Genomic DNA, 15,205 nt, shown 5'->3' on the forward strand with positions numbered 1-15,205 from the left:
ACCCCACCTCCAAGCCCACACCCAGTCCTCCTTCGTGGGGCAGGGAGACCCAGCTCTGAGGGCTGTCTTGCTGAGCAGACGAGACTCATGTGCACAAACCCTCTCCTAAAGCTCTCTGGACACTAAACCAAGTCCCCGCAGAGCTTTTAGGCTAGCAGTGCTTCTCCTTTCAGACTATGTCATAAACCTCAAAATGAAGGCTTTTATAATTATAGAGCTTAAAAACATGTAAATACTTAGACAAAATACGTGACTAAAGCTGCATTGTTTTTGCGGTACTTTACTCAAAACTGGCCCTACTTCCCAACTGAGAACGACTCTGGCGTCTACATGTAGATACCCATCATGTGTGGAAAAATAACCTTCAAATCTGACACATTTAAGTAACACGAGTCAGACAGAAGAGGCCACATCTCATATATAACAAAATCCTGAAAGTGGCATAGAAAGGTAGCTCTGATCCCATTTATTAAACAGGCTGAACTCTAATCTCAAGTTACACACACCATAATACACCTTTGCACAGGTCATTTTATTCTCTCCTGTGGGTGTTAACAAAGTTCAGAGACTGTAATTTGAAACATTCAGAAAGCATATATCTGAATATTGTCACATTTCTTTACATCACGATTCAGTAACTATTAACCCTATGTCTACTAAATACAGTGAACAAAATGGTATAAATGTTTACACCATTCCCTTGTAAACAAGGCTTCTGTGCACAATAGTAACAAATGGAATTGTGCATATCACAACATTAATGAGGAAAGACCTCTTTAAATATACTACTCTGTTTATAAATACTCTGATTTTTTTTAGTACACATTTACAGACCTGATCAATAAAAAGAAACAAGACATACATTTTCCTTTAAAAAGAAAATGTTCAGAAATGGACCACAATGGAAGAATTCATCCAGGAAAAGGGGTCAGAAGCAAGCAGAGGATGATCAAGTTAAAAGTACTGTCATACTTCAACCGATTCCTGTCAGCATACACCAACACAAGGACAAGGTGGGCTGGGGAGTTCATTTTTACTTGAATTCCAGCAAGTTGCAATCAATCTTGTAGTACACATAAGGGTAGTATTCTTGTTGACTCAGGTTTAAGCCTGGAATATCCATAGGTGCCTATGAAAATTAGACAAAGTATTCAGTTATGTACTTACAGAAAGCAAACAAAGAAATAGAGTATTAACATTTTCCTTCTATTAAATACCTACTCTGAACTAAGTTTATGCATTGTGCTAATTTAAACTGAGGTAGGCATTATCATATCCATTTTGCAAATGAGGCAACAATCTCAGAGAGGCCGACTTGCCCTAGAAAACACAGTGAGTAGTAAGGCCAACTTCAAGCATGTTCTGACTCCAAAACCTGTGTGTGTTTGCCATGACCCTACCGTCACTTTTTATGTACACAGTAAAAAATTATTTTTAAAATTTTTATTTATTGATTTTTTTGGGGGGGGAGCGGGAGAGATAGAGAGAGACGCATCAATCCACTGCTCCACCCCATCCATGCATTCACTGGTTGACTCTCGTATGTGTCTGAAGATCGAATGCAAAACCTTGATGCCCTGGGACAACACTGCAACCAACTGAGCTATCCATCCAGGGTTATTTTAATCTCAGGCTTGAGGTACTGAGTTTATGGGATACAAAGCTTATAAAATATTGAATAAAAATAAACCAATGCCCTGGCTGGTTGGCTCAGTGGCAGAGCATCGGCCTGGTGTGTGGAAGTCTCTTGTTCAATTCCCAGCCAGGGCACACAGGAGAAGCGCCTATCTGCTTCTCCACCCTTCCCCCCCCCTTCTCTCTCTCTCTCTTTCTTCCCCTTCCGCAGCCAAGGTTCCACTGGAGCAAAGTGGAAAAAAAAATGGCTCCAGAGCAATGCACCCAGATGGGCAGAGCATTGCCCCCTGGTGGGCGCATGTAGGAGTCTATGTGCCTCCTTCCTGGCTTCTCAAAAAAAGAAGAAAAAGAAATAAATAAACCAAGTATGATTTTTAAAGATATCATATATTATACATGTTAAAGGACTTTACTGGTAGGAAATTATTTAGAAAATATTTGGACCCCCTGGTGGGCGCATGCAGGAGTCTATGTGCCTCCTCCCTGGCTTCTCAAAAAAAGAAGAAAAAGAAATAAATAAACCAAGTATGATTTTTAAAGATATCATATATTATACATGTTAAAGGACTTTACTGGTAGGAAATTATTTAGCAAATATTTGGACCTTATATTTTATCAACAATTCCATGAAAATGCAGGTCATTTCTTGCATTTTCTTCTATTAAAAAAGTCTTGATTTTTCATGGGTTCAAACACACATGTGAGATATAATACCATCCTAAATTAGAAAGAAAAAAATGTAGATATTTGAAATAAAAAATATAAAAGGCCTGACCAGGCGGTGGCACAGTGGATAGAGCATCAGACTGGGATGTGGAAGACCCAGGTACGAGACCCCAAGGTCACCAGCTTGAGCACGGGCTCATCTGGTTTGAGCAAAAGCTCACTAGCTTGAGCCCAACATCGCAGGCTCAAGCAAGGGGTTACTCAGTCTGCTGAAGGCCTGCAGTCAAGGCACATAAAAAAATAAAATAAAAGCTCACTACAATTTTAAACATTAATGACCAAAAAACATATACTTTATATTTTGTTTAAAAGATATAAACACATACAATTTTAGAAAAATAATTTCCTTTACAATGCTCATCTACTATTTTAATAAAGTTAAAATAACTACTTATTTTCTTCCCTGCATTTATAATTTTTATAAACAACTAGTATCACTTGTTGGTTCTGTATTTCTGCAACAATAAACATCTGATTTATAGCAAGATCATGAGTGACTTTTAAAAATATCAGCTTTAACTAGCATAAATGGTAAACAAGGTAAATTGCTTGCTATGTTTATCTAACATGTTAATTGAGAATCTCAAAATAATAATTTGAAAAATTGGCTATCATGATATTCAATATTCCTTTTCTTTCACAACATTTTCTGAAATTTTATTCCAGTTCCTGTTCCACAAAGCTAATAAGTACGTACATCAATAATAGCCGCAGCACTGCTATCTAGATGTTTATACAATTCATGTAATACTTCTCTGAGTTTCTTCATTGTTTTCTTATTGGGCTGAAGTAGCATTGCTTGGAAGTTCACTGGTAAGCCATACCTGATAAGGAAGTAAAAACAGTGTGTAACACAAGCAAACACACAGCAAATATTCTCATATTCTTCTTTAATCATAGCTAATGGGGAGATGGTATCTCATTTTAATCACTAACTTTAGAAGCTCAACTAATATACATAGAAACTCAAACCTTCTCTGGTTCATATTGTCCACTAGGTATTTTTCTTTAAAATGAGAGCCAACTGTCTATTAGGAATTACTTTAATTACTGTTCAGTTTTTAAGGGAATCTATGAATAACCTCAGTAAGCAGTGATAATATGTAAACTTGGTAAATACTTTCATGATAAACAACATGAGATTACCCACCATTTCTAGTCATTCAAAGTAATTTAAAAATAGTGAGCATTGTTGCAGATAAGTCTTTAGCAATGACTAATATGAGTAACATTTACAGAGGGTCACAAGATGATTTAGATTTTAAGTATGTCAAAATATTAAATATTTTAGGTTAAATGAAAGAATTATTTCAAATAAGTCATTAGTATACTATGTACCAAACTATATGTAAGTATCTGAAAGACCTTCCTTTTAAACACTGGCTAATATTTTATGATCTGCTTTTAACTTAAATTGATACAGAAAAAAAGAATCAGAGTGCAGCAGCATGGATCTCTTTTTCTAAACCTGGTGTTAAGGGACACAACTGATATGCGCATTACAGGCCGTATGATCTAATCTCTTCCTCATGATTGGTGCTTTGGCTTCTACAAGTCAATTTCCTATTACTGGATTGTGTGTTACAATAAAAAGGTCCAATACAGAGGCATCTATGAGCTCTTCAGATCCAAGTTGCTCAATTAACTTTCTTTACCTTAAAACAGATTCAACAAAAACCCTCAAAGCTTTCACATGAATCCACGCAATAAACGCTTCACTGAAATTCACTTTCAGCCACCGCACAAGCGGTCCCTAAGAAAGGGGAAAAAAAAGCACCATAAATTTGGTCTTAAAAATGGCAATTAGGAATTAGAGAAACCAGGTGGCTTTATTAGACATTATTTGGTTAGGGTTAGTTTCCTCTCAACTGAGATAATATGGTTTATAAAGTGCTTAGAAATAATTTTAATTAAAATTTGCCTTTATTTTCTCTTTCATTACAAGAACAATACCTTTTCATTAATCATGTCTCCTCTTCCATACAATCCTCTGGTTTTCACAATAATCCTACATTCAAAGATGGCGAGGAAGCGGATGCCAAATCCCTAGTCCCCATTTTGCCTGGACCCTGGTCGGCAAACCGCGGCTCACGAGCCACACACAGCTCTTTGGCCCCTTTAGTGTGGCTCTTCCACAAAATACCACGTGCGGGCGCTACCTCGATAAGGAATGTACCTGCCTATATAGTTTAAGTTTAAAAAATTTGGCTCTCAAAGGAAATTTCAATCGTTGTACTGTTGATATTCGGCTCTGCTGACTAATGAGTTTGCCAACCACTGGCCTAGGACACTTAATTCCCTAATGGTTTAAATACGAATTGTTTTGGTAAAATATTGTGGCATTAAAAAAATTTGCCTCAAGGAAATGAATATTCTTGCTAGAAAGAGAAAACTACGACTTAAATAAGTCCTCCCACTACAGAGGCTTTAACTAAAACACTGCATTTGAAATTAATTTCTAATATGGAATTAATTTGAAATAATTAATTTTAGGTATGCATTTTAAGATAACTATTCACAAATCTAAGCTTGTTTAGAAAAAATTCACTGATTACTTAATAGAAAAATAATTAAATGTCTTAAGAGCAATATTGAAGTTTTACTTTCTTTTAAATCAAATAAAAGCAACATCTGTTTCTTCTGCTTAACCTTGACATAACTAAACATTAGGGACACATACAAATTGCTTTTTCTTGTCAGTAGAAAGCCTGTTCATTTCTTCTTTATCTGCTTTCATCTCCTCTTCATTGTACTGGAAGTCACGAACAATGAATCTAAATTTGGGGGGAAAACACAAAATTGACCACACCATGTATAAGTGATTTAACAAATTAAAAAGCAAGCAAAATAATAATAATGATGATGATGATAATAATAATAATAATAATAATCTTACTTGTTTTCCCTGGCTTTGTGCCTGAAGTCATCAACTGCCTTCCTAAACAAGGTGACATTACAGAGGTAACTATCTTGGTCCTCTGAGAGAACACTATGGAAAAAAGATAGTCAGTGTAAAACTTTGTGTTTACTTGCTCTCTTTCATATTGAGAACAGTGGAGGAGGACAAAGATTAGGGTACGACAGCCCTTCCCAAACCTGCCTCAAACACCAATGACGCGCCGAGTGCTATGATGCCTTTGCTTACCATAACAGCCCTATATTAATTATAGTTACTGCCCCTAACCAACAATAGTTACTGCCCGTTAACCAACAATATTAAATATAAACTCAAGTAAAGCATCCCAACTCTAAGAACCATGCTTTTTGATCTATATCAGTGCCAGGCTGATCAAGGCAAAACTGTCCTGTGGCCAGTTTATTCCCAGTCTCCTCATTTCCTTGCTAAGCATCCTCCTCTCTTCTGGAAACCCAATTCTTAATTCTTCTCTTCCTCTCTCCAGCCTCACCCCCACCCTGCACTGCCAGAACCTCCTGTCTCATATCTCCCCTTCTCTCCCATCACACCCTAGGATCAAAAATTAACTAATGCAACTATCCAAATAAGCTCTGAAAAACATGCTTTATGCACCTCAGGGCTCTATGTAAGAAGATCCTAGTGAGATGAGCACTTCTACCCAGTCACAGCTCTCAGGGGCACCACGGAGAAGACCTACCACCTTCTCTACTCCCTACTCAACCCATCTGTTTCTCTGTCAAGACATCTTCCCTGCTTTTCTTCACAAAAGTGATCTTTGCAACCTCTGTTCCAAAACATAAGAAAGTTTCCTGTGCACAATGGCAAGTGCGGTTTCTTCCAGGCCTCCCTAGCGAGGCTCCTGCACCTCATCTGGAGCTCCAGCTCCCTCAACTAAAAGCTCTATGAAGCACCAGTGAGTCTGTGGTACTGTTTCTAGCAACAGAGAAGGGAAGAAGGGAACCAGCGATCTGACCCACCCAAATTATCTTGACAAGAAAAAATAGATAAAAAGAAGTGATAATTCTGACAGTACAAATGATATGCACCTTTCTGAACAGTTTTCCAACCAAAAAAAGCAGGCAGAACAGCACCCCAGCCTCCACCTCTTCGGCCATGATACTGACATGGCACTTATATACATTCTTGCACATAACCACACAATAACAGCAGTATTTCCAATTGTCCAATCGTTTAAGACTTTAGGTAGAATATTTTGCAAATTGTTTGACTTTATGAATTTTAATATGAAACCGTTTTAGGTTTAAGATGGTATTTTTCATTCTATTCTTCTACCTCAGAATTCCACTTTCATCTTCACTCCTCCCAAGATAGGCACTGAAGCTGTGCCACAAAGCAACAAGTCAAAGTATTACTACTTATAAACTAAAACTACAGCACTTAGAACAATAAGTAGCACATTAACAATTTCTCAAAAATTTGTTATTATGATAACCAAAAAATCTAGCATCAAGTTGTGGAGATCTTTCCTAAACAGTGGACAAACTTCCAGACTAACTCACTAAAGCCCATCTGCCCATGTGAATTAACCATCCCCCCACAATGCTGGCTGACTACTGCTCTGTTCTTGAAGACTAAGTTTAAACAGTAAGCTTTAAATTCAGCGATTCCAATGACTTTTGCACTGAGAAATAAAGAACAGATGTTTTCACCGAGTGGGGAACGGCTGGGAACTCGCAAGTGGTCAGTGAGCACTTATGGTCATTCAGAAGACAGGTGTTGGCTGTGCTCAACTGTTACTACCTGACATTTTCCTGGGAACTACTAAAGTGATTTTCAAAAGCTGTACATCTCTAAAGCAGTAATTTAAAGTCCTTTTAGAGTAAACCTGGACCTACTTAACTAGCCAACACACCACTCCCCTGGAACTCAGGCCTGGCACACGTGTACAATTTGGGTGGACACACTGTGTGCTCAGGTCCCTTACTCTGCTCCTTCCCCCGCCTCCCAGACAGAGGCGACTTCCACGGCTTTAATCCCCATAGAGCACAAGGTGTAAGAGGCATTACTGTCAGGACAACCAGTATGAAGACACAACATTAGTCTTCAGTTCACCATGTGAAGGGCTGGTGTGAGTAAAAGGTTTAGCCCTGCCCCCCCAACCCCCAAAGTTCATGATGAGCACAGGTTTGTGGTTTAGGTCCCCCCAAAATCAACATTTGTTTAACTATAAAAATGACCATATTACTTTTATATTCTGTCAAACATATCAAGTCGAAAAATAACCTCATAACATGTACAAGGAAGGTGCTATACTCATTTTACAGATGAAGAAACTGTGGCCCAGAGAAGTTAAAAGACTTACCCCAGGTCACACAGCAAGTTGGCAGCAGAACCAGCAATAGAACTCAGGTCCCTGGGGCCAGGACTCTTTCCTTTACACTAAGCTACCTCCATCTGACACAATGAAACTGGAAAAGGAAGTGTTTTACGGGCCCGGTCTTACTAATACCACTTCCTTACCATGTGCTACACCATCTTTCACCACCTGTCGCCTCTTGAGGCATGCCCGTACAAAAGAGCCTTTGAGGGTACATATACAGCGCAGTTAATATTTTCTCAAAGAACATCTGTGTGCAGTAACAGAATATAGGAAAAGATGACATGGTACTGTGCCAAGAGCACAGGGCCTGGGCCTGGACCGGAAGACCGCGTGCCAGTCCTAACTCTGCCCGGGACACCTGGTCACCGCATGCCTTAGGCCACTACTGAAGTCTTCTGAATTCTGACTTTGTCTACAAGAATACTTCACAGAACTGCTAGAAATATAAAATGGGATACTGTACGTTAATCCATAAGTTAGAAAGCACTGAATAAAGTTTTTGTTTTTGTTTTAAGAAGAGTATAAACTAGGTGGAATCTGTGCTCACTAGAAGGTGAGGGTCAATGTCTGGAGATCAGCACAGCAGCGCTCCAGCAGCCATTTCGGTTCACTTCCTCCCCAAAGGGAACGAGGCACTAGAGACACACCCCAGGTGCCCAGCAATACTGACTGACTCTCAGAAGGCAGCGCAGGGCAGCAGAAACAGTCCACAGCAGAGACCAGCTTCCAGTTCTAGCCCGGCACTACGAATGTGTGACTCCAGGCAAACCACTCCACTCTGTGCCTCAGACTTCTACCTCCACAAACATGAGTAGGTCAGTCAGACTGTGCAAATCCCTTTCAGGTCTAAAATTATCATGCCTAGAGTTAATATAACTCATTTATAAGGTGAAAAAGATGGTTCTGATATTATACATTTACCACAAAGATAGCAAAGATATTTCCTAACCCAACAGCCAAACCTAAAAGGAATTCTAGAAAAAAAATGGGGGTTACAAAGACGACTACTTACTTGCTGGATCTCGGAACTACCATTTCAGCTAGTGTTTCATACTGCTTAATCCAGTCGTGGTGGTTTAACCTGCAGAAAAGATACAATAAGCATGGAAAAGAAAACCAAGTCCTACCTCCTGCCACATCCAGAAAGAGAAAGAATAATGGGACAAACAGGAAATCTGGTTACAGTGAGCATGTGCCAAATCTATGTAACAGAAATAGTCAAGTTTCCTACTGAGAATGAATTTCAAATACAGAGTGAAGCAGGAGCTACAGCTCACCACCCTCTTATATGCAGTACCTACTGCGAAGCAGACACATCCTGGAGTTAAGTTTAGAAAGGAAGGAAAGCAACGTATAGACTCTAAATTACTTTTAAACCTTAGGATTGAAATATATTACTTCATTTTTCACAAAAGAAAAGGCCACGCCAAAACCACTATCACTTCTTTCCGGTGGCTATTCTGAAAGGCTGGGTGAAACCGTATTTACTGAAAGCTCAGAGTGCAGGAAGTATTGAGCAAACAGTGATGGTAACCACGCTGCCGCAGGGCATTCTGCAAGAGCCTCTCTTGAGAACACCGGCTTTCGGGGGTGGAGAAAGGCATTTATGTGTGATTTAAAAGAGAGAACTATAGTATCTGCAGGCCAGGATAAATAAAAAATTCGTTATTTAAGGTGTCTATAATTGAATACTATGTTTCAACTATAGTGTACAGAAAACTATGAAAATTTCTGGTTTTAAATACAAATTTTGAATAAAGTATGAATGAGAAAAATCTTTTATCTGGGTAAATGTTATTTTCGTATGTATTATAAAAACACAGATACACAGAAATTATTATAAATAATCAGCGTTCTAGCATAACAGGCATGCATTATATAACTAAAACACAACTTTAGAAGCCAAACCCTCGGTTTAAGCCCTTCTCCAGAGGCAGAGAACAGTGCACTCTTCAGGGAGGGAACAGCAGAAGTCACATAATACTGCAGCCACTGTCAATCTGGTGGAGGTGCTGTCCCGCCCCTTTCCAGGGAGCATCATGCGCCAATACCCTCAGTTTCCTAACCAAATAAAAATGGGGAGCACAGACTTCATGTAATGACGCTCTGGAAGAGTCCCGAATATCCAAAGGCAGTGGCTCCAAGGATTCCCTGAGCGAGGCTTCAGTGTAGGTCAGAAGTGAAAACAGGAATAGTGTTTCTCTTTCTCTCTCTCTCTCTCTCTCTCTCTCACACACACACACACACACACACACACGCGCGCGCGCGTGCAGTTCTAAACTTCCAAGTGTCCAAAGGTTTCATTTAACCAACATTAACTATGATCAAATGATAATTCACATAGAAGACCTAGTCTAAAAAAGAGTTCAAAGGGTCATCTAATCTAGCCTAAGCCCACAGCCCATGCCTGTTTTATAAAGTTTTATTATAACACAGTCGCGTCCCTTTGTGTATATATTATGTGTATGACTGCTTTCAGTTAAACCACAAAGTTGACGGGCAGCCTTGAGTAGTTATAACAGAGACCATATGGCTTGCAAAGCCATATTAATTTTTAGAGAGGGGAGGAAGTGGGGGGGGGGAAGGAGGGGAAAGTGAGAAGCATCAACTCCCATATGTGCTTTGACCAAGCAAGCCCAGGGTTTCAAACTGGCAACCTCAGTGTTCCAGGGTGACGCTTTACCCACTATGCCACCACAGGTCAGACGAAAACTGGAAATTTATTTTATAAATCAAATAATTTCACATTACTTAACTTTTTAATGAGCCAACTCTACTAAGCTGCAAAATTCAATTTGGAATCTCAATTTATAATACAATTCACATCTCAAGTTGTGAACTAAATGCTACTGACAGCGCCACCTGGGTATGGTTGGTAGACAGAACCAATGACAGCTGATAGTCCCTTACACTGGGTTTTACGGAAAAACTCAAATTACAATATCAGATACAAACATTTTTCTTGTACTTTAACAAGTAAAAACCTTTATATTAAAAAGACATACTTGGGAACTACGACCAGCAATGTGATGAGATACTCGGAATCAAGAACAAAGTCATCCTTCTTCACAATTTCTGCTAGACTTCTAGTTAGCAAACTTCCTCTGAGGAAGAAGAAAAAAATCTTTAGGCTGATAATTATGTGCTCCCATTACACAAGAAACAGCAAACTAATTATACTCACATATACTATACAGACATCTTAAGAGACATTAGTCTAGTTAACATTTTTTACTTTATAAGTTGTCAAAATTTAGCTGAGCATTTCTCACCTCTATAACCAAAGAAACGTCAACATTTATCAAAAGCTGTCTCTTGTGTCTCCATATGTGTTTGCTTTAATTAATGTAACTCAGCTCTCCTCTTGATTACATATATGACTGGGAAAGTATTATTCATTAGATATCAATTAAAGTCTATTTCATTGTAATTATGAAATTATATCATCTAAGCACAACCTTTAGTATTCTTCCCTCTCCCTGGGTATGATTTGATAACAGGCAATTTGGGTTAGTTAACCCCAAAATCAACTCTATCAGTCTTCATTTAGTCTCCTAGTACTGATCATTTCATAATGGAAATGTCTTGCCTGTTTGCATCACTGATAGTACATATATCAACCAACTTTTCCTCTGGAATATAAATGCTAATTTCAACAGTTAACTGCTTAATGCTACACTTGAAGTGGTCATACTACACAGAGATCAACTAAAAGAAGTGTGTTCAATTTTAAGAAAACCTAATGTGTAAAAAAATCTAAACTTAGAAAACAAAGGACAAGTATTACATTATAAAAATATTCTTCTATAGAATTCTTTTAAGCAGATTATACAATTAAACTATTTGATTTAAAACAAATTTTAGACATTGTTTTCATCAAATACATAAAGGGATATAAACCAAGGCTAAACTCCTAAGTTTCAGTCACAAGTATTATTTATGAAACAAATATAATATATCAGTCTCATATCTACTTTGACTAGACTCAATTAATAAACTTTTTTCCATGAAGTGAAAAAATACCATTTTGATTCAGAAACATCTGGAACTTAATAAACCCCAATAATATCTCATTCAGTGTATGCTAGAGTGCTTCTCTAATTCTAAATACACACAGACACTTAACATGCTTACGCATTCTTTCGTTCCAGGTTCTGAAGATTCCCCTTCAGGTTATTATATGCGGATGCTCGCGATTTCAGGTCGTTGTCAATCTGAGTCACTCCCTTAAAAGAAAAAAACAAGATTTTTTTCCTAAATCCACCTCTACCAATTCAAGTAGTAGATCTTAAATATTAACTTAAACAAAACAAAAACAACTAGATCTGATGTAAAAAATATTCTATTTTAAAAGGACTTTAGGCCCTGGCCAGTTGGCTCAGCAGTAGAGCATTGGCCTGGCGTGTGGAAGTTCCAGGTTCAATTCAAGGCCAGGGCACACAGGAGAAGCGCCCATGTGCTTCTCCACCCCTCCCCCTCTCCTTCCTCTCTGTCTCTCTCTTCCCCTCCCGCAGCCAAGGCTCCATCAGAGCAAAAGATGGCCCGGGTGCTGAGGATGGCTCCATGGCCTCTGCCTCAGGCGTTAGAATGGCTCCAGCCGCAATGGAGCGACGCCCCAGATGGGCAGAGCAATGCCCCCTGGTGAGCATGCCGGTGAATCCCGGTGGGGCGCATGCGGGAGTCTGTCTGACTGCCTCCCCACTTCTAACTTCGGAAAAATACAAAAAAAAAAGTAGAAAGACAACTTTAATAGGTCATTTTAAACAATACCTACTTCATTTTTAATAACCATGGTAATTTCCATATGAATCTTTTCTACTAAAGATAATGTTTTAGTCCACATGCATTTTAATTATTTACTGTTACTTCTTAAACCTAAATAGAATAATAGAATCTAGGTCACCAGGTTTAGAGATTACTAATTAAAAGGTTTTAATTCACAAGGCTGAAAGATTAATTCCCAAAAGGAAATAAATTAGAATTTTATTGCACACAACTTCACTATTAATACACAAAATGTTTCCTCAATGTAATTTGAATTGTAGTTGAATTTATTTATAAATGTTGTAAAAACTGATTTTTTCAAACAGATGACTAAACTACCAACAGTTTAGAGAGAAAGCATAAAGCAACAGATTTCAGATTTGAGCACCTTGAGTTGGGTGCCCGCCTAGGCAATCCCGACTTCCTGAATTAGCATTTGAAAAACTAGGCTTCAAGTCGGCTGTACCATTATTAGCTGTGTGGTACTGGGACAAGTCACTTCACTTTCCTCATCTACTGTATCAGGAAGAAGAACACTAAATCCTTGATAAGGATCAAAAGAAAATAAGGCTTGCCTTGGCCAGATAGCTTGACTGGTTTAATGCATCATCGAAAAGTGCAGAGGTTGTCGGCTGGATCCTCAGTCAGGGCACACACAGGAAGAGAGTGATGTTCCTTTCTCTCTCTCTCTCTCTCTCTCTCTCTCTCTCTCTCCCTTCCTCCCTTCCTCTCTCATTAAATTCAATAAACAAAAATTCAAAAAAAGAAAATAAGGCTCATAGTTAAGAGCACCATTTTATGTTATCAAACTATTCCTTTTCATTAAATTATGACTTCAGTTAAAAATTCTTGATAATCTATTCAGTTACATTTAACTATAGAGCCAACATATAAAGTCACTGAGATAGTCAAGGAAAGTCTGTCCAAGTAATTTATTATATATTCTTTAAACTTTTATTTATTGGTTTTAGAGAGGAAGGGAAGAGTAGGGCAAAGGGAGAGAAAAAGAGATGGAGAGGGGATGGAGAAGTGAGGAGAGAGACAGAGAGGGAAGGAAAGGAGGGGAGAGAGGGGGAGGGGGAGAGGGGGAGAAAAAGAGAGAGAGAAGGAGAGAAGAGAGAAGGAGAAAGGGAGAGAGAGGGAGAGAAAGAAGGAGAGAGGGAGAAAGAAGGAGAGAGAAAGAGAGGGAAAAAGAGAGCGAAAGGGAGGGAGAGAGGGAGAAAGAGAGAGAGGGAAAGAGAGAGAAAGGGAGAGAGGGAGAGAAGGAGAAGCATCAACTTGTTGTTCTATTTATTAGGCATTCATTGGTTGATTCTTGTATGTGCCCTGACCAGGGATCAAATCTGCAACAATGGTGTATGGGGATGATGCTCTAATCAACCTAACTACCCAACCAGGGTTGTCCAAGTAATTTAAACCATACTTTTCACCCTAGCCAGGTAATATAAATGTTGACAAGCAATAGGTTTTTGTCTATGTGCCTCATTATAATTTCAGGTAAAATCTTTACATTTTCTCTCAAGTTCCAGGGCTTTGCAATATAAAAGGAGTTTTTAACTCCACGAGTTCACAGATGGGCTTCAAGATCTGTGTACTCCCTGTAACCGTACATGAAATCATGTGGTATATAAACACAGGCACCCTTCTGGGTAGAGAAGCAATACTGAATGTCAGAAGGCATCAAAGAACACAAAGTTTAATGTCTAAATCAGTACTGTACAAATAAATATACTTAAGTGACTACTACCATCAACATAACTTATAAATCCAATTTTAGTATATGCGCTGCTGAAGAACTCATGAATCCTTAAGACACTCAAATTTCCTGTTATACATGATATCAGTTACCCTTACAATTTACATAAATAATTACAGAATCTTATAAAGTTCTTTTATTTAAACCTTGTTGATGCAATATTTAAGTACATAAATAAGTAAACTACACAACTTGGATAATCTACACATGAAAATGATATGCTTATAAAATAAATGAAGCCACTATAAATCAATGTGTCCTACCTGTGTCATTTTTTTATCTTACCTTGGCAATTATTTCAGAAATATTTTTCAGGGACTGTTTGATTGGATATTTAGCCATGTCCCACTGGAACCTTGTTATATAAGTAACCAAGTCAACTGAAAAAAGGGAGTAAGTTAATTACTGAGGAGAAGCAGAGAATTACTTGTAATCTGCTACACAGTAAACATTCAGATTTTAATGCTGAAATTGGCATTGAGAAAATCAGTAAAAATGTCATAATTTCTGAAGTATTCTGATTAAATGTGGAACTATATTAAGTAACATGAATAAATCAAAACTTTACCTTGGATCTCTGACTGGATCTCTTATTCTTATTCAGAATTTAATGTATATTAAAATGTTCCTTCTAATTTTATGACTTAATAAATGAAATATGTACATACCCATGATATGCCTCATACAGAGAAGAAAAAGACACATTAAGAAACTGTTTCAATTTGTCTCCTCAATAAGCAGAATTTGACAGAAATATGTTTTATCTTTGCCAAGTTACCCAAACAAACTGAAAATGAACTTTATTGTTAAAACCATGTGATGATTGTTTCTAGGGGGTCTATACTTCAACAATCTTCAAAATACAGACCCTTTCACTTTCAAATGAGAATAAAAAATGGAGAGCCAAAGAGATACTCAATAACAACTTCCCCAAATGTTCAGTAATCGAGATAACTTTATCCTTCAAGTCTGATGGGATCAAGGTCAGGGAACCCAAATGTCAAGTATGGCTAACCAGCAAAAGTAATTCATATCAAAATATCTTTCTCTCTTTAACTTCTCCCAA

At 38.0% G+C, this 15,205-nt stretch overlaps 1 protein-coding gene across 1 annotated transcript in view; it reads right to left on the reverse strand.

The window, feature by feature from the left end:
* Window positions 1-279: 279 nt before the first annotated feature.
* Window positions 280-15,205, reverse strand: part of ATP6V1C1 (ATPase H+ transporting V1 subunit C1) — a 44,777-nt gene continuing 29,851 nt past the window's right edge. Inside the window, exons 5-13 of the mRNA XM_066265906.1 lie at window positions 14,425-14,519; window positions 11,754-11,845; window positions 10,625-10,723; window positions 8,632-8,700; window positions 5,258-5,350; window positions 5,042-5,135; window positions 4,017-4,114; window positions 3,059-3,185; window positions 280-1,129 (exon numbers count right to left, since the gene is read on the reverse strand). Coding sequence (XP_066122003.1) covers window positions 1,034-1,129; window positions 3,059-3,185; window positions 4,017-4,114; window positions 5,042-5,135; window positions 5,258-5,350; window positions 8,632-8,700; window positions 10,625-10,723; window positions 11,754-11,845; window positions 14,425-14,519 — 863 coding nt within the window. The 3' untranslated portion in view covers window positions 280-1,033. The remainder of the gene's footprint in view (window positions 1,130-3,058; window positions 3,186-4,016; window positions 4,115-5,041; window positions 5,136-5,257; window positions 5,351-8,631; window positions 8,701-10,624; window positions 10,724-11,753; window positions 11,846-14,424; window positions 14,520-15,205) is intronic.

The sequence above is a fragment of the Saccopteryx bilineata genome, chromosome 3 (genome assembly GCF_036850765.1).
Source record: "Saccopteryx bilineata isolate mSacBil1 chromosome 3, mSacBil1_pri_phased_curated, whole genome shotgun sequence".
In the NCBI taxonomy this organism is placed as follows: Eukaryota; Metazoa; Chordata; class Mammalia; order Chiroptera; family Emballonuridae; genus Saccopteryx; species Saccopteryx bilineata.